Source organism: Leucoraja erinacea, chromosome 27 (genome assembly GCF_028641065.1).
Source record: "Leucoraja erinacea ecotype New England chromosome 27, Leri_hhj_1, whole genome shotgun sequence".
NCBI classification, from domain to species: domain Eukaryota; kingdom Metazoa; phylum Chordata; class Chondrichthyes; order Rajiformes; family Rajidae; genus Leucoraja; species Leucoraja erinaceus.
Genome location: NC_073403.1, coordinates 3,860,591 through 3,887,180, shown reverse-complemented (window position 1 = coordinate 3,887,180; position 26,590 = coordinate 3,860,591). Strand labels below are relative to the sequence as shown.

The following is a 26,590-nucleotide window of genomic DNA, read 5'->3' as shown; positions in this document are numbered from 1 at the left end:
GTATCTCTGCACTAAACTCAAGCAAACAAGGCAGGAAGAAGAGAGAAAGAGAGAAAGCCATTCTAAAGGTTGAGCAGTGGAGGAATAAGGAGGTGGTGGTGTTAGGGGTGGGGAGGTTCTAATTGAGGGGAGCACAGCAATCGGCAGTCTGATGAGGCAACAGAGAGAGGGGGAACTAAGTTCCTGCACCACAAGGGAAATCCAATAAATACCTGTCTGTCCGCAACTTGTGATAGGAGCAGAATTAGGCCATTCGGCCCATCAAGTCTACTCCGCCATTCAATCGTGACTGATCTATCTCTCCCTCTCCTGCCGTCTCCCCGTAACCCCTGACACCCGTACTAATCAAGAATTGATCCCTCTCTGCCTTAAAAATATCCATCGACCTGCCCTCCACAGCCTTCTGCCCTCTCACCTTCTCCATCATGGTCTGGTTGGGCTCAGCCACCAAGCACGACACCTGGAGGCTGCAGCGAATGGTCCGATCAGCAGAGAAGGCTATTGGCTGCAACCTTCCCTCCATTGATGAACTGTACACTGCAGGGGCCAGGAAGCGAGCGGGCAAGATCATCTCTGACCCCTCTCACCCTGGCCACAAACTCTTTGAATCACTTCCCTCTGGAAGGCGACTCCGGACTGTCAAAGCTGCCACAGCCAGACATAAAAACTGTTTTTATCCACGAGTACTTGCTCTACTCAACAGCCAAACATCTGTAGCCTCCCTTTGATCTGGTATTTTGTTGGTTCACATGCTTGATCAATGGTGTTTTATCATTAATGTTTTATTATTATTATTATTATTAATGTTTAGTGTTTTCAGAGTCATTCGTAACTGTCACTATACGTCATGTTGTTACTTGTGGGCGGAGCACCAAGGCAAATTCCTTGTATGTGAATACTTGGCCAATAAACTTACTTACTTCTGTGGCAACATACACCACATTCTCCCTGTGACCTCGTGGGTTTTCTCCAGTTGCTCTGGTTTCTTCCCACACTCCAAAGACGTGCAGGTTTTTTGAAGGTTAATTGGCCGGTAAATGCTCCATGGTGTCAATTGAATTCTGTACATTGCCCCCAGTATAGAACAAGTGTACGGGGATCGCTGGTCGGAGTGGACTTGGTGTGCCAGTTTCCATGCTATATCTCTAATCTAATTCAAACTAATTTAAAATCATTTCAGCTCTCCCTTTCTAAGCTCAGAGGCACGCAAGTCCAGCATCAACAGGCTTTTAGCAGAAAGATTGAATGCTTTCATTATGTGTAATCCATTACACCAGGATAAATAAATATCTATAAGAGTTGAATCAGGCAACAGTTTGTTGCACAAATATTGTGCCTTTAATGCAGTAAAACGCCCCCAGATGTTTCACAGGAGCATTAGTGAGCTACCTCCAAACTAATTACACAATTCTGTGGCTGGGCAGCTGCAACCGAAACAGGGAAACTAGGGCCCGTGGGAACGCTGCAGGGACTATCGCAACGTTTAAGAAACATTTAGACAGGTACATGGATAGGACATGTTTAGAGGGATACGGGCCAAACGCAGGCAGGTGTGACTAGTGTAGATGGGGCACGTTGGTTTAGTTTAGGTTAGATTACAGATACAGCGCGGAAACAGGCCCTTCTGGCCACTGAGTCCACGCCCACCAGCGACCCCCGCACATTAACACTATCCTACACACACTAAGGCCAATTTACACAAACACCAAGCCAATTAATCTACAAACCTGCACGTCTTTGGAGTGTGGGAGGAAGCTGAAGATCTCAGAGAAAAATCACGTGGTCACGGGGAGAACGTACAAACTCCGTACAGACAGCGCCCTTGTCAGGATCGAACCATGGGTCTCCGGTGCTGCAAGCGCTGTAAGGCAGCAACTCTACCGCTGCGCCACTGTGCTGCCCTTGATGTGGGCTAGTTTGGCTGAAGGGCCTGTTTCCAGTCTGTAAGACTCTAAGGTTGGCCAAGTTAGAGATACAGCACGGAAACACGCCCGTCGGCCCATCGTCGCCAAGCGGTGGTGTCACCGTAATTAGCGATAAGTGTGGAAGTTTCTGCTACTTGTGGCCATTTTCCACGGATCGCCACCTCATCGTGGTGGAGAAGCTTGTGTGGACCTGAGATCCTGAGAGCGATGCCGTCTGGAGCGATGCTCCTGGTGGGGCCACCCATGGTGGTGAGGTCGAGGGGGAGGTCTCTGACAAAGAGCCAATCCAACCCAAGACCTCAACGGTGGAACAGGCGGAGGACGATGGCTGACCTTAGTGGAGGAACACGTCACAACGGCTGGGAAGGCGGATGAAGGCTGCAGCAGGAAAGGGTCTCCAGTCGTCTTGGACTCCATGCCACTGGATCCTGACCCAGATCTGTCAAGGACCCTGTGGGGTGGCTGTCCGTGCACCAGTCTCCCCACGTTAAACAAAGTCACGCACAGGCGTCCTCCATAAAGGGAAAAGCACCCTGTAGATAGCCATGGTCAGCCTAAGAAGTGTGGCCACTCTGACAAAGAAATGTGTCACTGCTTTAGGGGTTCAAGGACAGAGTGGCCCGGCCAATTTACAGAAGGACGATTAACCGATCATTGGGATGTGGGAGGAGACCAGAGCACCCGGGGGAAACCCACGCGGTCAGAGGGAGATCGTGCAAACTCCACACAGACAGCACCAAACTCAACTTAGGTGGCTGGAGCTGTGAGGAATTACATTTACCAACCTCATATGTTCATAAGTGATAGGAGCAGAATTAGGCCATTCGGCCCATCAAGTCTACTCCGCCATTCAATCATAGCTGATCTATCTCTCCCTCCTAACCCCATTCTGCCTTCTCCCCAAAACCTCTGACACCCATACTAATCAGGAATCAAAAATTGCCTTAAAAATATCCAATGATGGCCTCCACAGCCATCTGTGGCAATGAATTCCACAGATTTACCACCCTCCGACTAAAGAAATTCCTCCTCATCTCCTTCCTAAAGGAGCGTCTTTTTATTCTGACACTGTGACCTCTGGTCCTAGACTCTCAAGAGTTCAAGTTCAAGATAGTTTATTGTCATGTGTCCCTGATAGGACAATGAAATTCTTGCTTTGCTTTAGCACAACAGAACATAGTAGGCATGAATACAGAACAGATCAGTGTGTCCATACACCATTATATAAATATATACACACATGAATAATGAAACTGATTAACAGATTATTGGCTATTAATGTTCAGATGAGAACCGAGATGAGAAAATCATTTTTTACACAGAGAGTGGTGAATCTCTGGAATTCTCTGCCACAGAAGGTAGTTGAGGCCACAGTTCATTGGCTATATTTAAGAGGGAGTTAGATGTGGCCCTTGTGGCTAAAGGGATCAGGGGGTATGGAGAGAAGGCAGGTACAGGATACTGAGTTGGAAGATCAGCCATGATCATATTGAATGGCGGTGCAGGCTCGAAGGGCCGAATGGCCTACTTCTACACCTATTTTCTATGTTTCTATGTTTTTGTCCGAGCCGAGTTTAATAGCCTGATGGCTGTGGGGAAGTAGCTATTCCTGAACCTGGTCGTTGCAGTCTTCAGGCTCCTGTACCTTCTACCTGAAGGTAGTGGGGAGATGAGTCTGTGGCCTGGATGGTGTGGGTCCTTGATGATTCACGCTCCCACTCGGGGTAACATCCTCTCCACATCCGCTCTATCTAGACTCCACCACGGTGCGGCCCTGGTCTAATCAACGTGCGGGAGAGCCACAGAGACGCCAGTCACCTTGTTCATGGTGAATCAGAGGGCGTGCGATGGCATGATAAAGGGACATTACACATTCGGTGTCATCACTTCCACTGATTTATACTGATGAGTCAACTCCAATTGGGGGTGAAACGCTGACAAGAAACTAAACTGTTCGTATTGTCACTGTCAAGTCAAGTCAAGTCAAGTTTATTTGTCACATACACATACGAGATGTGCAGTGAAATGAAAGTGGCAATGCTCGCAGACTTTTGTGCAAAAGACAAACAACAAAACAACCAAACAAATTATAAACACAATCATAACACACATATTCTTTTACATAATAAATAATGGAAGGAAAAACGTTCTGTGGAGTTAGTCCCTGGTTAGATAGTGATGCCCATGTCATATCCTCAGAGATGTGGACTCCCAGATATTTAAAACAGTTCACCCTATCCACAGGATCCCCATTCATCCTCAATGCAGTGTACGTCCTCGGATGATGTGCCCTCCTAAAGTCCATGATCAGCTCCTTTGTTTTTTTGATGTTCAAGAGGAGGCTGTTATCCTGGCACCAGAGTGCTAGATCAGCCACCTCCTCCTGGAAGGCCTGTTCAAGGGGAATGTTTTGCAACAAGTGTTAGCCGGTTGCAGCCCGTTTATGGGAATTATGTCAGGGTGTGTGCAGGGTGTGTACAACATGCTGGATACTAACCTGCTGTGCATTAACAGAGCAATGATATTTGAGGAAGGACATTCTTGCTATTGAGGGGGTGCAGTGTAGGTTTACAAGGTTAATTCCCGGGTTGGCGGGACTGTCATATGCTGAGAGAATGGAGCAGCTGGGCTTGTACACTCTGGAGTTTAGAAGGATGAGAGGCAATCTCATTGAAACATGCAAGATTACATAGAAACATAGAAAATAGGTGCAGGAGTAAGCCATTTGGCCCTTCGAGCCTGCACCGCCATTCAATATGATCATGGCTGATCATCCAACTCAGTATCCCATCCCTGCCTTCTCTCCATACCCCCTGATCCCTTTAGCCACAAGGGCCACATCTAACTCCCTCTTGTTCAGAGTTTGGACACGCTAGAGGCAGGAAACATGTTCCCGATGTTGGGGGAGTCCAGAACCAGGGGCCACACACAGTTTAAGAATAAGGGGTAAGCCATTTAGAACGGAGACGAGGAAACACTTTTTCACACAGAGAGTTGTGAGTCTGTGGAATTCTCTGCCTCACAGAGGGTGGAGGCCGGTTCTCTGGATGCTTTCAAGAGAGAGCTAGATAGGGCTCTTAAAAATAGTGGAGTCAGGGGATATGGGGAGAAGGCAGGAACGGGGTATTGATTGGGGATGATCAGCCATGATCACATTGAATGGCGGTGCTGGCTCGAAGGGCCGAATGGCCTCTACTCCTGCACCTGTTGTCTATTGCTCAGCCTCCCCGTCCCAGCTCTCCTACAGCCCACTGTCTCCGCCTCTTCTCACCCCCCTGCCCTGACCCCTACATCAGTCTGAAGAAGGGTCTCGACCCGAAACGTCACCTATTCCTTCGCTCCATAGATGCTGCTGCACCCTCCGAGTTTCTCCAGCATTTTTGTCTACCTTCGATTTTTCCAGCATCTGCAGTTCCTTCTTAAACACACTGCTTGCCATCGCCACTCGCAAGCCGTGGTCAATATCCAGTGGATTGTGGCTCTGGCCACAACAGGGCAGTTCCCAGGGAACAGTTTTTACACAGCCAACCCTCTATATTGTCTCCCTCCTCTTTACCTTGTGCCCCACCTTGATGCCCCCCCCCTTTAACCCACATTCCTTCCTCTGGCTTCACAATGCACATTTTTATCCCCTACGTCAAAAGTTAGGTGGCGGCACGGTGGCGCAGCGGTAGGGTTCCTGTCTCACAGCGTCAGAGACCCGGGTTCCATCCTGACTACGGGTGCTGTCTGTACGGAGTATGTCCGCTCTCCCCGTGACCTGCGTGGGTTTTCTCTGGGATCTCCGCTTTCCTCCCACACTCCAAAGACGTGCAGGTTTGTTGGTCAATTTGCTTGGCATAATCGTAAATTGTCCCTAGTGTGTGGTGTGTGTGTGTGTGTGTGTGTGTGTGTGTGTGTGTGTGTGTGTGTGTGTGTGTGTGTGTGTGTGTGTGTGTGTGTGTGTGTGTGTGTGTGTGTGTGTGTGTGTGTATAGGATAGTGTTGGTGTGCAGGGATCGCTGGTCAGTGCAGACTCAGTGGGATGAAGGGCCTGTTTCCGCACTGTATCACTAAACTAAACTCCAAATTGGCTCCGAACTACTGTTTATAGACACTGGGACATTATTTTTAACTTTGCGCGATTATTGTCTATTTATTTGACTTTTGTTGTATATCTAGTGAACATTTTTGCTGTTGCTTATTGTGGGTTTATCAAAGTATTGTGTTACATATCTGTTGTGCTGCTACAAATAGGAATTTCATTGTTTCGTTTCTGGACATATGACTATAAAACACTCTTGAATCCCTTGACATAATGGGAATTCTTTCATCAGAAGGATTAGCATGGAGAAGTTGGCTCACCACCACCTTCTCCAGAAGACCTCGCATGCTGAGAGGACACAGGCTACAGCTGTGATACTCTTGCACTAAATGGCCGAATTCAGAGGCAGTTTGTTCAAATTCTGTTCCGAATGGGGTTGAACTCAATGTTGCCCAAGATAGACACAAAGTGCTGGAGTAACTCAGCGGGACAGGCAGCATCTCTGGAGGAAAAAGGATGGGTGATGTTTTGGGTCAGGACCCTTCCTCAGACTGGAGATTGAAGAATCTGCAGGACGATTGTTCCCGATGTTGGGGAAATCCAGGACAAGGGGTCACAGTTTGAAGATAAGGGGGAAGTCCTTTAGGACCGAGATGAGAAAAACATTTTTTACACAGAGAGTGGTGAATCTCTGGAATTTGCTTCCACAGAGGGTAGTTGAGGCCAGTTCATTGGCTATATTTAAGAGGGAGTTAGATGTGGCCCTTGTGGCTAAAGGGATCAGGGGGTATGGAGAGAAGGCAGGTACGGGATACTGAGTTGGATGATCAGCCATGATCAGATTCAGATTCAATTTTAATTGTCATTGTCAGTGTACAGTACAGAGACAACAAAATGTATTTAGCATCTCCCTGGAAGAGCGACATAGCAAATGATTTGAATAAATAATAATAAGTGTCCGGGGGGGGGGGTGGTGATTGGCAGTCACCGAGGTACGTTGTTGAGTAGAGTGACAGCCGCCGGGAAGAAGCTGTTCCTCGACCTGCTGGTTCGGCAACGGAGAGACCTGTAGCACCTCCTGGATGGTAGGAGGGTGAACAGTCCATGGTTGGGGTGAGAGCAGTCCTTGGCGATGCTGAGCGCCCTCCGCAGACAACGCTTGCGTTGGATCATATTGAATGGCGGTGCAGGCTCGAAGGGCCGAATGGCTACTCCTGCACCTATTTTCTATGTTTCTAAGAAGGGTCTTGAGCCAAAACATCACCCATTCCTTCTCTCCAGAGATGCTGCCTGCCCCGCTGAGTTACTCCAGCATTTTGTGTCTATCTTCAGCATCTGCAGTTCCTTCCTACATACTTTGATAGGGAGGCGGGTACATAATCAGATACTTGTCCCACCCCTTGTCAAGCCCTTGACCAACTCTTGTCAAGCGGAAGATACAGAAAGCTTGAAAGCGCGCACCACCAGACTCAGGAACAGCTTCTGCCCCTCGTTTATCAGTCTTCTGAATGGTCCTTCCACAAGCTAGGGTACTGTCCACTTCACCTCTACCCCATTGTGGACATTGGTCTTTGTCTGTGGAACTGGTGCACTACAATGCTGAGAACTACATTCTGCACTCGAAAACTTCCCCTCTGCTCTGCCTATTGCACACGAGTTTGACTTGATTGTATTTCTGTGTATTGTTATCCAATAGCAAGCAAACCAAAGCCTTATACAACACATGACAATCATAAACCGTAACCTGAAGGCTTTCAGATGCATCTTGTTTTTTCCCTACTCCCAATGGAACTTAATCCATCTCAGTGTCCTCAAGATGATCTCTCAGTCATAGGATTCTGTCACCACTCACAACTTTGTCCTGGCTACAGTTGTAGTCGTGGAGTCTTACAGATCTTTGGCCTAACTTGCCCTCAACGCCCAACATGTCCCACTTACAGGCCCATGTCCCACAGGCAAGCTGGGCTGAAGGGCCTGACCCGCTGAGTTACTTTGTGTCATCACTGACGTTACTTTCCTCCAAACCTCTCCCTCTTCAGCTTCCAAGCTTTCCGAATCCTGAGTTCAGATTGATCACCTTAAAGGTTAACTGTATCTCCCTCTGTGTGGATGCTGCCCGGCCCGCTGAGTAGGATCTGGATTTTTCTGTCCGTTTCTCGTCCAACACTGGCCAATAAATGTCGCCAAGGTCATCTAGATGGAATGTGCTCACTGGTTGCATCAACTTACAGAGAATTTAGTATAACAAGGTTTTGCAATGTTAGCTGTTTTGTTAAGGCCACACAAAGCAACAAGGTCATCTCTTGGTTGTCCATAAATAATGAAGACGCGGGTGTGTGAGTGGATGGGCATGCTGAGTTGATGCATCTCATCTCATCAAATCCACCCATTAGATTCCGGCCTGGAATCTTTCCCAAGTTGATCGTTATTCCACATTTCTCGATTAGATTCTCGATTAGATTCTAGATTAGATTCTAGATTAGTACGGGATTAGTACAGGGGTTTAAGGGGAGAAGGCAGGATGAAAAAAAAAAAAAAAATGGCGGTCACGGTGGCACAGCGGTAGAGTCGCTGTCTTGCAGCAAAATGCAGCACCAGAGACCCGGGTTCAATCCCGACTACGGGTGCTGCCTGTACGGAGTTTGCACGTTCTCCCCGTGATCTGCGTGGGTTTTCTCCGAGATTTTCGGTTTCCTCCCACACTCCAAAGACGTACAGGTTTGATAAAAATGTTAAATTGTGCAAGTTGGCAATCTGCAGAGTACTGCCCTGCCGACTACAATATTCAGACGGTCCAAAAGGGATGGGGTCAGGAGGGAGAGATAGATCAGCCACGAATGAATGGCAGAGTAGATTTGATGGGTCGAATGGCCTAATTCTGCTCCTATCACTTATGACCTTATGACGTGATTTTTCATCCAGCCCTCTCAGACCGACACCATCTCGAATATGGGGACACGAGAAACTGGAGATGCCGGAGTCTCGAGCAAAAATCAAAGTGCTTGAGAAACTCAAGCCTGTCCAACCCCTTAAGAATTTTATAAGTTTCTATAAGATTCCCGCTCAATTTAGAAGATTGAGGGGGGATCTTATAGAAACTTACAAAATTCTTAAGGGGTTGGACAGGCTAGATGCAGGAAGATTGTTCCTGATGTTGGGGAAGTCCAGAACAAGGGGTCACAGCTTAAGGATAAGGGGGAATTCTTTTAGGACCAAGATGAGAAAAACATTTTTCACACAGAGAGTGGTGAATCTCTGGAATTCTCTGCCACAGAAGGTAGTTGAGGCCACAGTTCATTGGCTATATTTAAGAGGGAGTTAGATGTGGCCCTTGTGGCTAAAGGGATCAGAGGGTATGGAGAGAAGGCAGGTACGGGATACTGAGTTGGATGACCAGCCATGATCATATTGAATGGCGGTGCAGGCTCGAAGGGCTGAATGGCCTACTCCTGCACCTATTTTCTATGTTTCTATGTTGCCGGAGTCTCGAGCAAAAATCAAAGTCCTTGAGGAACTCAACGGGTCGGGCAGCTTCTGTGGAGGGTCAGATTTCTGAAACATGATCTGTCCAATTCCCTCCCCAGATGCTGCCTGACCCGCTGAGTTCATCCTGCACTTTGCTTTTAACACCATCATTAATATAACCATATAACCATATAACAATTACAGCACGGAAACAGGCCATCTCGGCCCTACAAGTCTGTGCCGAACAACTTTTTTTCCCCCTTAGTCCCACCTGCCTGCACTCATACCATAACCCTCCATTCCCTTCTCATCCATATGCCCATCCAATTTATTTTTAAATGATACCAACGAACCTGCCTCCACCACTTCCACTGGAAGCTCATTCCACACCGCTACCACTCTTTGAGTAAAGAAGTTCCCCCTCATGTTACCCCTAAACTTCTGTCCCTTAATTCTGAAGTCATGTCCTCTTGTTTGAATCTTCCCTATTCTCAAAGGGAAAAGCTTGTCCACATCAACTCTGTGAATATGCTTTGGTTGTCCATGGCTTGTCCAGCCGAAATAATCCTCACTAGATTCCAGCCCGGCTATCTCTCCTGCTCAATATGGAAGCTATCCTGGATGGGGTTATCTGAGCTACCCACTCCCTCATAGTGACTCTTCCACAACTACCAAAGCAATTTCTCTGGATTTGGTTGAATCCATCTCTTCCCCAAGTACCCGTTAGCCCCTTAACAGTCACCCAAAGAAGTCTCTGGCCAAGCCTGCAAGAAATTGCAGAGTTGTGGAAGAATAAGGGCTAGGCCATTAGGGACTGAGATGAGGAAAAACGTTTTCACCCCGAGAGTTGTGAATGTTGAATTCTCTGCCACAGAAGGCAGTGGAGGCCAATTCACTGGATGTATTCAAGAGAGAGTTAGATTTAGCTCTTGGGGCTAAAGGAATCAAGGGATATGGGGAGAAAGCTGGAACGGGGTACTGATTCTAGATGATCAGCCATGACCATATTGAATGGCGGTGCTGGCTTGAAGGGCCGAATGGCCTCCTCCTGCACCTACAGTCTATGTTTCTATGTTGTCCAGTCCATCACACAGACCACGCTCCTCGTCATTGACCCGCCTCGGAAAAGCTGCCAACGCAACGAGACACTTGCCATGATCATATTGAATGGCGGTGCAGGCTCGAAGGGCTGAATGGCCTCCTCCTGCACCTATTTTCTATGTTTCTATGTTTCCCACACCAGTCATTCCACCAACACCACCACCAACGCTCAGGAACAGCTACTTCCCCTCTGTATCCAACTTCCGAGCAGTCCTTCAATAAGCTAGAGTATGCGGGTGCCCTGGGGGATTCCCAGAACCGCTGGGGGGTTGAATGCATCGTTGACAAGAAGTGTAAGATAGTTGTGGAATAATTCATCGTTTGTCATGTATTATAGTGTTTGATTTAAAATCTGTTTGATTTTCACTGTATATACTATTTTAATACTTGAACAAATAATTTTTGATTTTAAGAAAAAGCCAGAATACAATATACGATTCACGTCTATTCATTTGTAAACATTGGCGTTTGTCTCTGGAACTGGTGAGCTACAATGCTGGGAACCATATTCTGCACTGTGTATCTTCCCCTTTGCTCCACCTGTTGCATTTATGTACGGTATTATCCGATGTGGTTGGACAGCTTGCTACACAAAGCTTTTCACTGTACCTCGGTTCACATGTCAATAATATCCAGAAACCTAAACCTTTGTAGCCCTGGCCTTGCTTGACCCCCGCATGACCCAACGCAATCACACACGGTGAAAGACGAGGAATGTTGGGGTCAGGCAGAACTTGAGTTCAGTTTGAGTTCGCATTGTACCGAGGTGCAGTGAAAGGTTTGAATTGCACGCCAACCAGTCAGCGGATGAAGGGGCTGCTCCTCAAGTTTTGGCTACATTTTAGTCCAACGCTATTAATTTATGGCAGAGGGGGGTGGGTCGGGAGGGAGGGGTCTCCCTGTCGGTCTGCTCCTGGGCCTGGCCAAGATGGTCCAGGCAGCGGGCAGTGGATGGGTGCACAGCGGTCGGTTGCCTGCCCCGCGTGTCCCTAGAGAGGGAACACACACACGGTGTCCACGGGAACTGTGGAGACCTTCTGTAAACACTGGTCACCACAGGAGGTTGAATATATTATAGATAAAAATGTTAATATTTTAATTTGATAATTTAGTTTAAGTGTTTTTTTAATTGTTTGAGCTTTCTGCCTTCCCTTGTAAATTGTACACTTGATTAAAAATCGAATTTAAAAAAATTTACGGAGACGAAAAAAAAAAAAGTCAGCGGAAAGACTACACATGATTACAATCATTACTGCCTTCCACAGTGCAGGGGTACACGATAAAAGGAATAATGCGAATAGTATTTAATGCAAGATAAAGTCCAGCCAAATCCAATCAAAGATAGTCCGAGTGCCTCCAATGATGTAGATGGTGGGCACCCTGAGGGAGTTTCGGGACCGCTGGGCTCCGCAGGGTGTTGAATGTATCCTCAATAAGGATTGTATCATAATTGTATAATAGTTTATTATGGATATATGTTTGTATTGTATTTATGGTGGTGGGTTCTGGCTTGTTTTATTGTAGTGTAAATATTATTTTTTAATAATTGAATAATTTTTTTGTAAATATAAAAAAAAAAAAAAAAAAAAAAAAAAAAAAAATGATGTAGATGGTTGCTCAGGGCCACTCTCCACTTGTTGGCAGGATGGTTCAGTCACTTGATAAACAGCATCTCTGGAGAACCATACACCCGTGGTTTCTTTCTTTAACCTCATCCCTTCAAACCATTGGGCCCAACATTTGTAGACAATAGACAATAGGTGCAGGAGTTGGCCATTCGGCCCGTCAAGCCAACACCACCATTCAATGTGATCCCCAATCAGTAGCCCTTCTCCTCATATCCCCTGAATCCGCTCTCTTTAAGACAGGCAGTCAATGATAGGCCTCAGCTCACCCCTTACACTAACTATCTTCCAGCTCGTGATGGTAGCCCACACTGCGGTTTGGAGGGAGTGTTGCACTGTCGGAGGGGCTGCCTTTCATAGAAACAGAAGCATAGAAAATAGGTGCAGGAGTAGGCCATTCGGCCCTTCGAGCCTGCACCGCCATTCAATATAATCATGGCTGATCATCCAACTCAGTATCCCGTACCTGCCTTCTCTCCATACCCCCTGATCCCTTTGGCAACAAGGGCCACATCTAACTCCCTCTTAAATATAGCCAATGAACAGGCCTCAACTACCTTCCGTGGCAGAGAGTTCCAGAGATTCACCACTCTCTGTGTGAAAAATGTTTTCCTCATCTCGGTCCTAAAAGATTTCCCCCTTATCCTTAAACTGCGACCCAGTGCTCAGAAACACCGTCTCTTTCTCACGGCACCTCACATGAATTTTCCAACAAAGAGCCAGCGAGCTCCTCCCCGATTCCTGATCGAATACTCCTCCCTCATTGGAAAGCGCCACGCTGCCCTACATCACGTTGCTAGTTGTAGAAACTCACCGTCCACAAACTCACAGCTACAATTTCCCCACAGAGTCATAGAGTCCATACAGGGTAAAAAGAGGCCCTCCAGCCACAACTTACCCACACCAACCAACATGTCCCAGTGACACTAGTCCCACCTGCCCACATTTGGCCCGTGACCCTCTAAGTCTACCTTACACACGTGTCTTAAAAGTTCAACTACGTGCCCCAACCACCTCTCATGGCAGCTCATTCCATATACGTCCCACCCCGAGGGCAAAAAAAGTTACCCCTCAGGTTCATATTAAATCTTCCCCCTCCCCTCACCTTAAATCTATGTCCTCTGGGCAAAATAATCTGTGCATTTGCCTAATCTATTCCTCTCATGACAGTGTACACTTCTATAAGATCACTTCACTAAAACGGCTGTACTGAAAGCAGCAGAATACTAAAATACAATACATTTTAACTAATAAAATGACTTTAATGCAGGAATCAATAAATGAGCTGGCAGATCGAGATGCTTGGCATATCTGCCGCTGCTGGAGTTAAGTTAACAGCGCGTTTCCAATCTGTTTGTCTACAGATCGAGATGCTGTTACAATCATGCATGACAGGCTAAAGGGCCTGTCCCACTTAGGTGATTTTTTTCGGCCACTTGCCGGCACCCGTCAATAGTCGCAGCAGGTTGGGGGAAAAGGTGCAACATGTTGAAAATCCAGCGGAGACCAGAAAAAGGTACGACTCTCTGGGCGACTACTCACGACCCATACAGGCGCCACGCCGCGACATGTCGACACGTGACGCCTGTACAGTAGTGAGCAGTCACCCAAAGAGTCGTACCTTTTTCTGGTCTCCGCTGGGTTTTCAACATGTTGGAAAATTTCAGCCACCTGCTGCGACTATGAACGGTGCGGGCAAGCTGCCGGAAAAAAAAAAAAAATCACGCAAGTGGGACACTCCCTTAACTGTTCTAACAAGTGACAAACGCTCAACTGTTTCAGGTGAGACCAGCCCTTACCTGAGGCGTAGCAGATTACATCGCAACCAACATTCTCCACTCAGCCGTCATGGACAGGAATCCTTCCAGCACCAAATCATCATGTCCGTGGGGCTCGGAAAGAAAAATAAATCCCCAAAAGTATTTTATCCTGTTGTGGAGCGGAGCTGAGAGCCGCGAGTTGTGAGCTGGGAGCTGAGAGCCGAATGTCTTTCACAATGCTGACCTTTGCAATGTGATATCACTGCATTCCTTACAGAGGAAGTCTGTTCTCACCATGGTTACCTTCACTGCACCTGTATGTGTTAGCACAGAGTCCGACACTGCGTCATTGCATTTACCTTCTGCTCCAGCGCGGGCTTCACCTGCCTTCTGCTTCCCTCTTCAGCCCCACACCCCTTCCACTCGAGACTCCTCTCGGCTGGCTCCGTTTACAATTATTGACTAACTTTGCTTTTTTTCCTCCTCCCCTCCGATTTGAATCGTTGCTGCGACTGGTGAACCCTGGCAAACGTCACCGTGGAGACGGGGTCGGGAGGAGTGACTGAAGGATTTCTCTCCAGCGTCTGCTTCACATGCTGAGTCACAGAACAAACCAGCGGCTCCTCTAGTCAACGGTCTGGACCCGAGCACCTCTAACATTCCCCGACACCTCCCTCTCCCTCTCCCTCTCCCCCTCCCGGTTTAGTTTATTGTCACCTGTGCCAAGGTGCAGTGAAATGCTCTTGTTGCGGAAAGACAATACATCATTCCAATCGAGCCGTCCACAGTGTTAGCTTTCATTGCAAAAGGATTTGAGTATAGGAGCAGAGAGGTTCTACTGCAGTTGTACAGGGTCTTGGTGAGACCACACCTGGAGTATTGCGTACAGTTTTGGTCTCCAAATCTGAGGAAGGACATTATTGCCATAGAGGGAGTGCAGAGACGGTTCACCAGACTGATTCCTGGGATGTCAGGACTGTCTTATGAAGAAAGACTGGATAGACTTGATACTCTCTAGAATTTAGAAGATTGAGAGGGGATCTTATAGAAACTTACAAAATTCTTAAGGGGTTGGACAGGCTAGATGCAGGAAGATTGTTCCCGATGTTAGGGAAGTCCAGGACAAGGGGTCACAGCTTAAGGATAAAGGGGAAATCCTTTAAAACCGAGATGGGAAGAACTTTTTTCACACAGAGAGTGGTGAATCTCTGGGAATCTCTGCCACAGAGGGTAGTTGAGGCCAGTTCATTGGCTATATTTAAGAGGGAGTTAGATGTGGCCCTTGTGGCTAAGGGGATCAGGGGGTATGGAGAGAAGGCAGGTACGGGATACTGAGTTGGATGATCAGCCATGATCATATTGAATGGCGGTGCAGGCTCGAAGGGCCGAATGGCCTACTCCTGCACCTAATTTCTATGTTTCTATGTTACAGATACATGGTACACAAAAATGCTGGAGAAACTCAGCGGGTGCAGCAGCATCTATGGAGCGAAGGAAATAGGCAACGTTTCGGGCCGAAACCCCTATAGTGGAGATTGTTCAACTCTTTGCATGGAGCGAAGGAAATAGTCAACGTTTCGGGCCGAAACCCTTCTTCAGACAGATACACGATTCGTCAAGTCAAGTCACATTTATTTATATAGCACATTTAAAAAAAACAACTCTCGTTGGCCAAAGTGCTTTACATTTGTTATAAGAATAGTCTAAACAAACAAACGACAAACATATATACATGTAGCCCTCGCTCAGTGGACGTCAGGAAAAGGCTTGGGAGTGTAGATAAGATTTTAGTCTCGACTTAAAGGAGTCGATGGAGGGGGCAGTTTGTTCTGATGGGAAGGGGGATGCTGCTGTTCCACAGTCTAGGAGCTGCAACCGCAAAGGCACGGTCACCCCTGAGCTTATGCCTAGACCGCGGGATATTCAGCAGCCCCAAGTCGGCCGATCTGAGGGGCCTGGAGGTGGAGTGGTGGGTGGGAAGACTTTTAATGTAGGAGGGGGCAAGCCCATTGAGGGCTTTGTAGAGATAGAGGAGGGTCTTGAAGTTTATACGGAACCGCACAGGGAGCCAGTGGAGAGAGTTTTGCCAGGATCGGGGTGATGTGGCCCCTGTTTCGGGTGCCCATCAGGAGTCTCGCTGCGGCGTTTTGGACCAGTTGTAGGCGGGACAGGGAAGATTGGCTGATGCCAGTGTAAAGGGAGTTGCAGTAATCTAGGCGGGTGGAGATAAATGTGTGGATGGTCTTTTCGAGGCCATCATAGTGGAGGAATTGTTTTATTTTAGCTATCGTTTACCTTTAGGTAACGCTAGACTAGAATGCCGGAGGAACTCAGCGGGTGAGGCAGCATCTATGGAGCAAAGGAATAGGTGACGTTTCGGGTCTGATGTCTAAAGAAGGGTCTCGACCCGAAACGTCAACTATTCCTTCGCTCCATAGATGCTGCCTCACCCGCTGAGTTCCTCCAGCATTTTAGCCTACCTTCCATTTTTCCAGCATCTGCAGTTCTTCCTTAAACATGTTAAGGTAAATAACATTTAGTGCATGGTAAACCCCGATCAAGGATAGTCCGGGCGTCTCGAATGAGGTAGACAGCATTCACGACTGCTCGCTAGTTGGTGGTAGGATGGTTCAGTTGCCTGATAACAGCTGGGAAGGAACTGTCTCTGAATCTGGAAGTGTGCGTGCGTTTTCACACTTCTGTACCTCTTGCCCGATGGGAGAGGGGAGAAGAGGGAGTGGCCGGGGTGCGGCTGGCCCTTGGTGATGCTGCTGGCCTTGCCAAGCTGCCAGCGATTACAGCAGTGCTGCCTCCGCCTCAACCTGGAGCACTGGCCCGGAGTGTAATCGGTTTAATTGGAGACATTTACAGCACAGACTGAGGTCCTTCAGTCCGATACGTCCACGGAAGATCAATTAAGCCACGTCACGCAACAGCTTCTCAGCTTTGTCGATTAGTAGTTCTCATTTTTAATCCACAAGGAATGTACCCAGAACATGCAGATTTGAGAATTACTTTCCGACACACTGTTGCATTGTGTGCTTGCTCTTTACAGTAAAACTATGCTGCACTTGCACCCTGCCTACAGCATGACTCTTATAGAAACTTACAAAATTCTTAAGGGGTTGGACAGGCTAGATGCAGGAAGATTGTTCCCGATGTTGGGAAAGTCCAGGACAAGGGGTCACAGCTTAAGGATAAGGGGGAAATCCTTTAAAACCGAGATGAGAAGAACTTTTTTCACACAGAGAGTGGTGAATCTCTGGAACTCTCTGCCACAGAGGGTAGTTGAGGCCAGTTCATTGGCTATATTTAAGAGGGAGTTAGATGTGGCCCTTGTGGCTAAGGGGATCAGGGGGTATGGAGAGAAGGCAGGTACGGGATACTGAGTTGGATGATCAGCCATGATCATATTGAATGGCGGTGCAGGCTCGAAGGGCCGAATGGCCTACTCCTGCACCTATTTTCTATGTTTCTATGTTTCTATGACTCAACGGGAGGAGAGATCAGTTGACAGACACTAAATGCTGGAGTAACTCAGCGGGACAGGCAGCATCTCTGGAGAGAAAGGTCTCTGGGGTTGAGACCTTTCTTCACACACGACCTGAAACGTGGCCCATTCCTTCTCTCCAGTGATGCTGCCTGTCCCGCTGAGTTACCCCAGCATTTTGTGTCTACCTTCGGTGTAAACCAGCATCTGCAGTTCCTCCCGACACAATAGATCGGTGGAAGAGTTTTCCCGGCATTTCATGGTATGGAAGAGATGCTGCCCCACAGCTCCGCTAATTCTGCTTCAATCCCAATCTTGGGGCTGTCTATGTGGAGTTTGCATGTTCTCAGTGTGCCTTGAATGGTCCGGTTTCCCCACCATATCCCAAAGATGTGCAGGTTAGTTGGTAATAAGTTCTTAAGTTATACTGCATGAGCAGAATTAGCCCATTCAGCCCATCAATTCTACCCCACCATTTAATCACGGCTGATCTACCTTTCCCTCTCAACCCCCATTCTCCTGCCTTCTCCCCATAACCCCCGACACCCGTACTAATCAATAAGATGGAACTACAGATGCTGGTTACCAAACGTAGACACAGAGTGCAGGAGTAGCTCAGTGGGTCAGGCAGCATCTGTGGAGAAAAAGGATCGGTGACGTTTCGGATCAGGACCCTTCTTCGAACTGGGGGGGGGGGGGGGGGGGGGGGGGGGGGACAAGGGATGAAGAATTGGATCCGAGAAAACTCCTGGACAACCCCCCCCACACCACCTCCTCCTTTCAGTCTGAAGAGTGATCCCGACCCGAAACATCACCTATCCATTTTCTCCAGAGATGCTGCCTGACCCATAGGATAGTTAGGATTTAGAAACATAGAAATTAGGTGCAGGAGTAGGCCATTCGGCCCTTCGAGCCTGCACTGCCATTCAATATGATCATGGCTGATCATCCAACTCAGTATCCCATCCCTGCCTTCTCTCCATTCCCCCTGATCCCTTTAGCCACAAGGGCCACATCTAACTCCCTCTTAAATATAGTCAATGAACTGTGGCCTCAACTACCTTCTGTGGCAGAGAGTTCCAGAGATTCACCACTCTCCGTGTGAAAAATGTTTTTCTCATCTCGGTCCTAAAGGATTTCCCCCTTTATCCTTAAAGTTGTTTTGTTTATTATAGTCACGTGTACCGAGATACAAAGAAAAGCTTTGTTTTCTGTTCTCGATACTCAAATCATGAGTAAAATCAAGTTACGCACAAGTACAACAGGTAATGTAAAGAGAAACGTACACGCGTGTATAGTGTTACAGCCTTAATTGCAGAGAAAAAAAGTGCATGGGCCACAATGGGGTAGGTTGGAAGATTGGAACTACATCCTTTAGTATGGGAGGACCGTTCAATAGTCCAGGAGAACGTGCAAACTCCACTCAGACAGCACTCTGAGACACTGTGCAGTTCTGGCATCACGATTAACTCCATGATTCACAACTCTCTGGGTGAAAAAGTTTTTCCTCGTCTCTGTTCTAAATGGCCTACCCCTTATTCTTAAACTGTGGCCCCCTGGTTCTGGACTCCCCCCAACATCGGGAACACGTTTCCTGCCTCTAGCGTGTCCAATCCCTTAATAATCTCATACGTTTCAATAAGATATCCTCTCATCCTTCTAAACCCCAGTATACACAAGCCCAGTCGCTCCATTCTTTCAAAATATGACAGTCCCGCCATCAATCAATCAATCAATCAATCAATCAGATTAATTCGGCACATCCACAATAAAGTGCAGTGAAATGAATTTGCCAGCAGCAGTACAATCAAAAAGAACACACAATACACAATAAAAATGTAACACAAACATTCACCACGGCATTCTTCACTGCGGTGGAAGGCACAAAGTAGGGTCAGTCCTCCTCCAATGTTCCCCCGTGGTCTGGGGCCGTGAACCTTCACAGTCGCAGCTGCGGGCGGCCAGATGAACAGGCTCTCTCGTCTGGAAGGTAAGTCCCAAATTGGTGCTTCCCTACCGGAGACCGCGGCTTCAAAATGTTGTAGGCCACGGGCCAGCAGTCGGAGCTTTTCTCCAGGGATCCCCAACTAGGGATCCCAGCGACGAGAAGCTCTGCAGACCGCGGCTTCAGGCTGTAACACTCCACGGGCCAGCGATCGGAGGACCCCGGCATGGGTTCGCCCTGCTCCGCGATGAAAAAAGTCCACGCTGCGCCCGCTGCAGAAGCTCCGGGCCCGACTCCGGGAAAGGCCGCAACAACCCATGGTGTTAGGCCGCGAGGGAGGAGACATGGAAAAAGTCGCCTCTCCGTGGAGGCATGACGGAAAGCGGTTACCCCCTTACCCCCCCCACCACCACCACAAAACACACCGAGAGACATTAAAACACACATTTGGACATACTAAAAAATAAGAAAAAAAGTTGAAACACCGAACACGCTGCTGGCAGGGCAGCTGTCACCGATGATCCTGGGAACTAACCTCGTGAACCTACGCTGCTCTCCCTCAACAGCAAGAATGTCCTTGCACTAATTTGCTGGCTTTACTTTGCACTCAGAGATCCCTTCCAAGGCTTCTCCCCGACTCTGCAAACTCTACCACCGAGAGAAACGCGAGCAGCAACATTGAAGGCAGACCGTCACCTCCAGGAGACACTCGCCCCCCGACTGGGCACTCAGTCTCTGGATCACAATTCCAGCAATCCCCAGGGAAACATCAACGGCAGAGCCAATGCACATCACTAGAGATCCACCTTGCACATTTACAGCAGGTTGGAATCACAGGAGACCGCCCTTTCCCATGGACGGCCAAATGCAAACGGCAGCAAATTTAACAAAGTACCAATTGGAAATTGCACGTGGTAAAAATATTTGGTGAGGAGTTTGGAGGCTCGCCCTGGTACACAATCGCTTACAGAATACAATATTATGGCGCACAAGCAGTTTTTCATCGCTATGAAACACGAGCAAAACACGTGGAGATTGGAGCCCCCTGCAGCCAATGGTCTTCAGAAGTAATTTCATAAGTTTTTGAACACTGACAGTTTGAAAATTACACTGAACTTTCTGCTTCACAAAACATGGTGGATCCCATCCTGATCATTCTCACTTGGGTTTGGTAACCTTGCCTCGAATTCCACCAGTACCGCGTGTGCTGCTATCGTCTTTGTTCAACGTGTAACCTCGCTAGGCTGGGGCTCCCCACCAGTGTTTTTCCCCCAAGCTTAAGCCAACATCAGTGTAGTTTCCTCTGCCACATCTCGCTTACCTTGGCTTCGATCTTGCTCGCTCCGTCCCTGAACTCACAGGCGCTCCAAGCCTCGAAGCCCTGCTGTAAGAAATGTTCAAAGAGAAATCTTGAAGCAGAAGATCGCAGCACCACACAGCAACTTAGCCAAAGAAAAACTAATCAACTCCACTGACCCATGTTCCCAACGCTCAAATGGGGAGGGGGATGGACCTCATTGAAATGCACAGAATAGTGAAAGGCTTGTATATAGTGGATGTGGGGAGGATGTTTCCACTAGTGGGAGAGTCTAGGACTAGACAGAAAAGCCTGAGGCTTAAAGGACGTTTTTTTAAGGAAGGAGGTGATGAGGAATTTATTTAGCCAGAGGGTGGTGAATCTGTGGAATTCTTGGCCACGGAAGGCTGTGGAGGCAAAGTCAGTGCCTATATATTTAAGGCAGAGATAGATAGATAGATTCCTGATTAGTACGGGCATCCGAGGTCATGTGAAGAGGGCAGGAGAATGGGCTTAGGAGCGAGAGATATGTCAGCCATGATTGAATGACATGGTAGACTTCATGGGCCGAATGGCCTAATTCTGCTCCTATCACTTATGCAAAGTTCCAACATATGCGCATAACATGCCACGTACAGTTTTGTTTATTGTCACGTGTTCCGAGGTACAGTGAAAAGCTTTGTTGGGCGCTGCCCAGTTAGCGGAAAGACAACACACACACACAATCACAATCGAGCCATTCACCGTGTACAGATACATGATAAGGGAACAACGTTTAGTGCAAAGTAACGCCAGCAAAGTCTGATCGAGGATAGTCCGAGGGTCACCAATGAGGTAGATAGTGGCTCAGTGGAAGATACTTTGGGTCAGATGTTACAGTAACCTTTGCCCACGTTTCCTCTCTACGATGGCACGGTGGCACAACGGTAGAGTTGCTGCCTGGCAGCACCAGAGATCCAGGTTCAATCCTGACTACGGGTGCTGTCTGTGCAGAGTTTGTACGTTCTCCCTGTGACCACATGGGTTTTCTCCGGGTGCTCCGGTTTCCTCCCACACTCCAAAGACGTGCAGGTTTGAAGGTTAATTGGCTTGGTATAATTGTAAATTGTGCCTGGAGCGTGTAGATGTGCGGGGATCGCTGGTGAGCGCGGGCTCGGTGGGTCAGCACGGGCTCGTTGGGTCCGCGCTGTATCTCCAAACCAAACCCGTCTCTGAATCTGAAGTTTTCTGATACGAGTTCCATCAGAATCTAGCACCAGTTCACTTCCTAGTAGGTAGAGCACTTGATCTTGAAGGAACCACGTCCTCGAATTATCTCCAAACGGAGTGGGTCATCTCCAGGTCAGGGGCAGTTTCTTCCCAGTTGGTATCAGGCAACTGAACCATCCTCTCACCCTACTACCTCATTGGAGACCTTCGAACTAGTCTTCATCGGACTTCACTGGACTTTATCTTGCACTAAATGTTACCCCCTTATCCTGCCTCTGTGCATAGAAACTAGAAAATAGGTGCAGGAGTAGGCCACTTAATATGATCATGGCTGATCCTCCAACTCAGTACCAGCCTTCTCTCGAAACGGACAAAATCCCTGTACAGGAGTAACACTATCCTACATTCGGCCCTTCGAGCCCTGCAAAGCCAATTAACCAACAAACTTGTATCTCGAGTGTGGGAGGAAACGGAGCACCCGGATCCCATTCATACAAACATAGAAACATAGACAATAGGTGCAGGAGTAGAGGCCTTTCGGCCCTTCGAGCCTGCACCGCCATTCGATATGATCATGGCTGATCATCCAACTCAGTATCCCGTACCTGCCTTCTCTCCATACCCCCTGATCCCTTTAGCACAAGGGCAACTTCTAACTCCCTCCTAAATATAGCCAATGAACTGGGGCCTCATACCTAACAGCTTAAGGATAAGGGGGAAATCCTAAAACCGAGATGAGAAGAACCACACAGAGAGTGGTGAATCTCTGGAATTCTCTGCCACAGAGGGTAGTCGAGGCCAGTTCATTGGCTGTATTTAAGAGGGAGTTAGATGTGGCCCTTGTGGCTAAGGGGATCAGAGGGTATGGAGGGTATGGAGAGAAGGCAGGTACGGGATACAGAGTTGGATGATCAGCCATGATCATATCGAATGGCGGTGCAGGCTCGAAGGGCCGAATGTGTGCACCTAATTTCTATGTTTCTATTTTCTACCTTCTGTGGCAGAGAATTCCACAGATTCACCACTCTCTGTGTAAAAGAATGATTTTCTCATCTCGGTCCTAAAAGACTTCCCTCTTATCCTTAAACTGTGACCCCTAGTTCTGGATTTCCCCAACATCAGGAATAATCTTCCTGCATCTAGCCCATCCAACCCCTTAAGAATTGTGTAAGTTTCTATAAGATCCCCCCTCAATCTTCTAAATTCTAGTGAGTACAAGCCGAGTCTATCCAGTTTTTCTTCATATGAAAGTCCTGACATCCCAGGAATCAGTCTGGTGAACCTTCTCTGTACTCCCTCTATGGCAAGAATGTTGTCTTTCCTCAGATTAGGAGACCAAAACTGTACGCAATACTCCAGGTGTGGTCTCACCTAGACCCTGTACAACTGCAGTAGAACCTCCCTGCTCCTATACTCAAATCCACTTGCTATCATGCTGTAATCATGCAGATTCTTTCATTGGCTTGAAAGACGGCGACAAAAAGCTTTTCACTGTACCTCTGTACACGTGACAATAAGAAAATCAAATTGAGCAAAACTGAACCATAATGTCACCACGTTGATGGGGTTAGAGGGCTGGTGTGGACTCCTGTACATTGGCGAGACCAAACGCAGTCTCAGCCTTAACCTACCTGATCTCCCGGATGTCAAACACTTTAACTCCCCCTCCCATTCCCAATCTGACCTTTCCATCCTGGGCCTCCTCCACTGTCACTGAGCGAGGCGCAGAGCAAATTGGAGAATCGCCACCTCTCATTTCACTTGGGCAGCTTACACTCCAGTGGCATGAACATCGACTTCTCCGACCTCAAGTCTCCACTGTTTTCACTTTCTCTCCATCCCCTCCACCTTCCCAGTTCTCCGGCCACTCTTACCCCGACTACATTTTATCTCTTTCCCGCCCCGCTCCCCTGGCATCAGTCTGAAGAAGGGTCTCAACCCGAAACGTCACCCATCCTTCTCTCCAGATATGCTGCCTGTCCCGCTGAGTTACTCCAGCATTTTGTCTCTATCTTCGAGGCAAACACAGGCCAGATCAGGAAATGGCACAGAGAACTATCTACAATCAGGGTTTACATAGAAACATAGAAATTAGGTGCAGGAGTAGGCCATTCGGCCCTTCGAGCCTGCACCGCCATTCAATATGATCATGGCTGATCATCCAACTCAGTATCCCGTACCTGCCTTCTCTCCATACCCCCTGATCCCCTTAGCCACAAGGGCCACATCTAACTCCCTCTTAAATATAGCCAATGAACTGGCCTCAACTACCCTCTGTGGCAGAGAGTTCCAGAGATTCACCACTCTCTGTGTGAAAAAAGTTCTTCTCATCTCGGTTTTAAAGGATTTCCCCCTTATCCTTAAACTGTGACCCCTTGTCCTGGACTTCCCCAACATCGGGAACAATCTTCCTGCATCTAGCCTGTCCAACCCCTTAAGAATTTTGTAAGTTTCTATAAGATCCCCTCTCAATCTTCTAAATTCTAGAGAGTATAAACCAAGTCTATCCGCATCATGCCCCTTATCTTGCCCTTTATCCTGTAGCGTTTACATTGGCCCACACAAACAATGATGAATGGCAGCGTGGGCAGTGAGTCGGGGAAGTCTAGCTGCATCGTGCTGACGTACCTGCTCCCTGAGTCGTTCCTGCTGCCCGCGGATGGCCGTGGCATGATGCGGATATTTGTGCTTCAGGTGGTCCAGGAAGGCCTCCCTCTTCCGGTCCATGTCCGACTTCTGCATGCCGGTGAGCGCCTCCAGGCTCTGCGCGGCGATCACCGTGTGCCGCCGTTCCGAGGTGTGGACCAGGCCCACGTTGGAGAAGCGGCGGGTGCCGTTGCCCAGGGTGCGGTATTCCCGCGGGTACTCCACGTCATCTGCCGAGATCATGTGCGCGCTGGACTTGTCCGAATCTGGAGAGGGGATGAGAGGAGGCCCCGTTACTGGCAACACTCGCACCGGCTTGGTTTAGAGGTGCAGCACGGAAACAGGCCCTTCGGCCCATCGAGCCCGCACTGACCATTGATCACCCCGTTGAGACTAGCTCCATGTTATTCCACTTGCTCATCCACACTACAACGGGCCAATTAAACCTGCAATTCCACACGTCTTTGGTACGTGGGAGGAGCAAAGCCCACCGAGTTCACGTTGATAGGTTTTAGGGGCAGAGTTAGGCCATTCGGCCCATCAAGTCTACTCCACCATTCAATCATGGCTGATCTATCTCTCCCTCTCAACCCCATTCTCCTGCCCAGTCCATCATCGGCTCTGACCTCCCTACCATCGAGGGGGATCTATCGCAGTCGCTGCCTCAAAAAGGCTGGCAGTATCATCAAGGACCCACACACCATCCTGGCCACTCACTCATCTCCCTGCTACATTCAGGTAGAAGGTACAGGAGCCTGAAATCTGCAACGTCCAGGTTCAGGAATAGCTACTTCCCCACAGCCATCAGGCTATTAAACACAACTTCAAACAAACTCTGAACTATAACAGCCTATTGCACTTTATCTGTGTATTTATGTATATATATATGTATATGTGTATGTGTATGTATATGTATATGTACATATATGATACATGGTCACATTGATCTGATCTGTTCTGTATTTATGCCTACAATATTCTGTTGTGCTGAAGCAAAGCAAGAATTTCATTGCCCTATCTGGGACACATGACGATAAACTCTCTTGACTCTTGACTTGCCTTCTCCCCGTAACCCCTGATACCCGTACTAATCAAGATTCTGTCAATCTCCGCATTAAAAATACCCATTGACTTGTCCTCCACAGCCGCCCATAGCAACAAATTCCACAGATTCACCACCCTCCGACTAAAGAAATTCCTCCTCATCTTCTTTCTAACGGTTCCGATGATTCTTATTTATTGTCACATCTACCAACTTAGTGTAAAATACATTTTTTGCACATAGATCAGTGAGATTATTGCCATTTACAAAGGCAATCCCCATTTAAGTACCAGATGCACGAGTCCACTTGCAACAGTCACCAGGTTCGGGTCTCGTTCCACACAGTCCAAGCTGTCCTAGCCGTCACCGTCACCTCACCCGAATACCAGCGACCCCCCCCTCTTTCGCTCCTCATACTATCCCCCTTTCTCATGCACCCCCTACACATTTGGAGCAATTTACAGAGGACCAATTAACCTACAAACATCGCACGTCTTTGAGATGTGGGAGGAAACCGGAGCACCCGGAGAAAACCCCACGCGGACACAGGTGGAACGTGCAAACTCCGCACAGACACAGCACCCGAAGCCAGGATCGAACCTGGGTCTCTGGTGCTGTGAGGCAGCAGCTCCACCAGCTGCGTTGCCCAAATTAATACTAAACCAGCCACATGCACAGCAAGATAGACATAAAAAGCTGGAGTAACTCAGCGGGTCAGACAGCATCTTTTGGAGGAATGGTGTAGGTGACGTTTCGGGTCGAGACCCTTCCGAGTTATTCCAGCTTTTTGTGTCTATCTTCAGTTTAAACCACCATCTGCAGTTCCTTCCTACACGTACACAACAAGTTCCTCCGATGTCTAGTTGTCACACCAGGCCCACCTACCCCGGCGTTAGGTGCCACTAGGAGTGCTTACAGCTGCGAGATTCATACTTCATTGCCAGAGTAATGCGTTTCTTTTGTGTGGATAAATTCTTAGACCCGATAGGAAACAAGAATTATGTTTAACCTCAGATCAATCAGTCGAGCCAACCAAGATAAATTTGTGTAAAGGGCCTGACA

General features: G+C 48.1%; 1 protein-coding gene across 8 annotated transcripts in view; it reads right to left on the bottom strand.

Annotated features, from left to right (window-relative positions):
* Positions 1–26,590, bottom strand: part of srcin1a (SRC kinase signaling inhibitor 1a) — a 322,417-nt gene that overhangs the window by 117,780 nt on the left and 178,047 nt on the right. For 5 of the 8 annotated variants that reach the window (XM_055656823.1, XM_055656821.1, XM_055656827.1 and 2 more), the window contains 2 exons: positions 24,469–24,752; positions 20,656–20,718 (listed from right to left, as the gene is read on the bottom strand). In XM_055656823.1, coding sequence (XP_055512798.1) covers positions 20,656–20,718; positions 24,469–24,752 — 347 coding nt within the window. Of the gene's footprint in view, positions 1–13,938; positions 14,464–20,655; positions 20,719–24,468; positions 24,753–26,590 lie in introns of those variants that run through there. The other 3 variants (XM_055656824.1, XM_055656825.1, XM_055656826.1) reach the window with 3 other exon arrangements.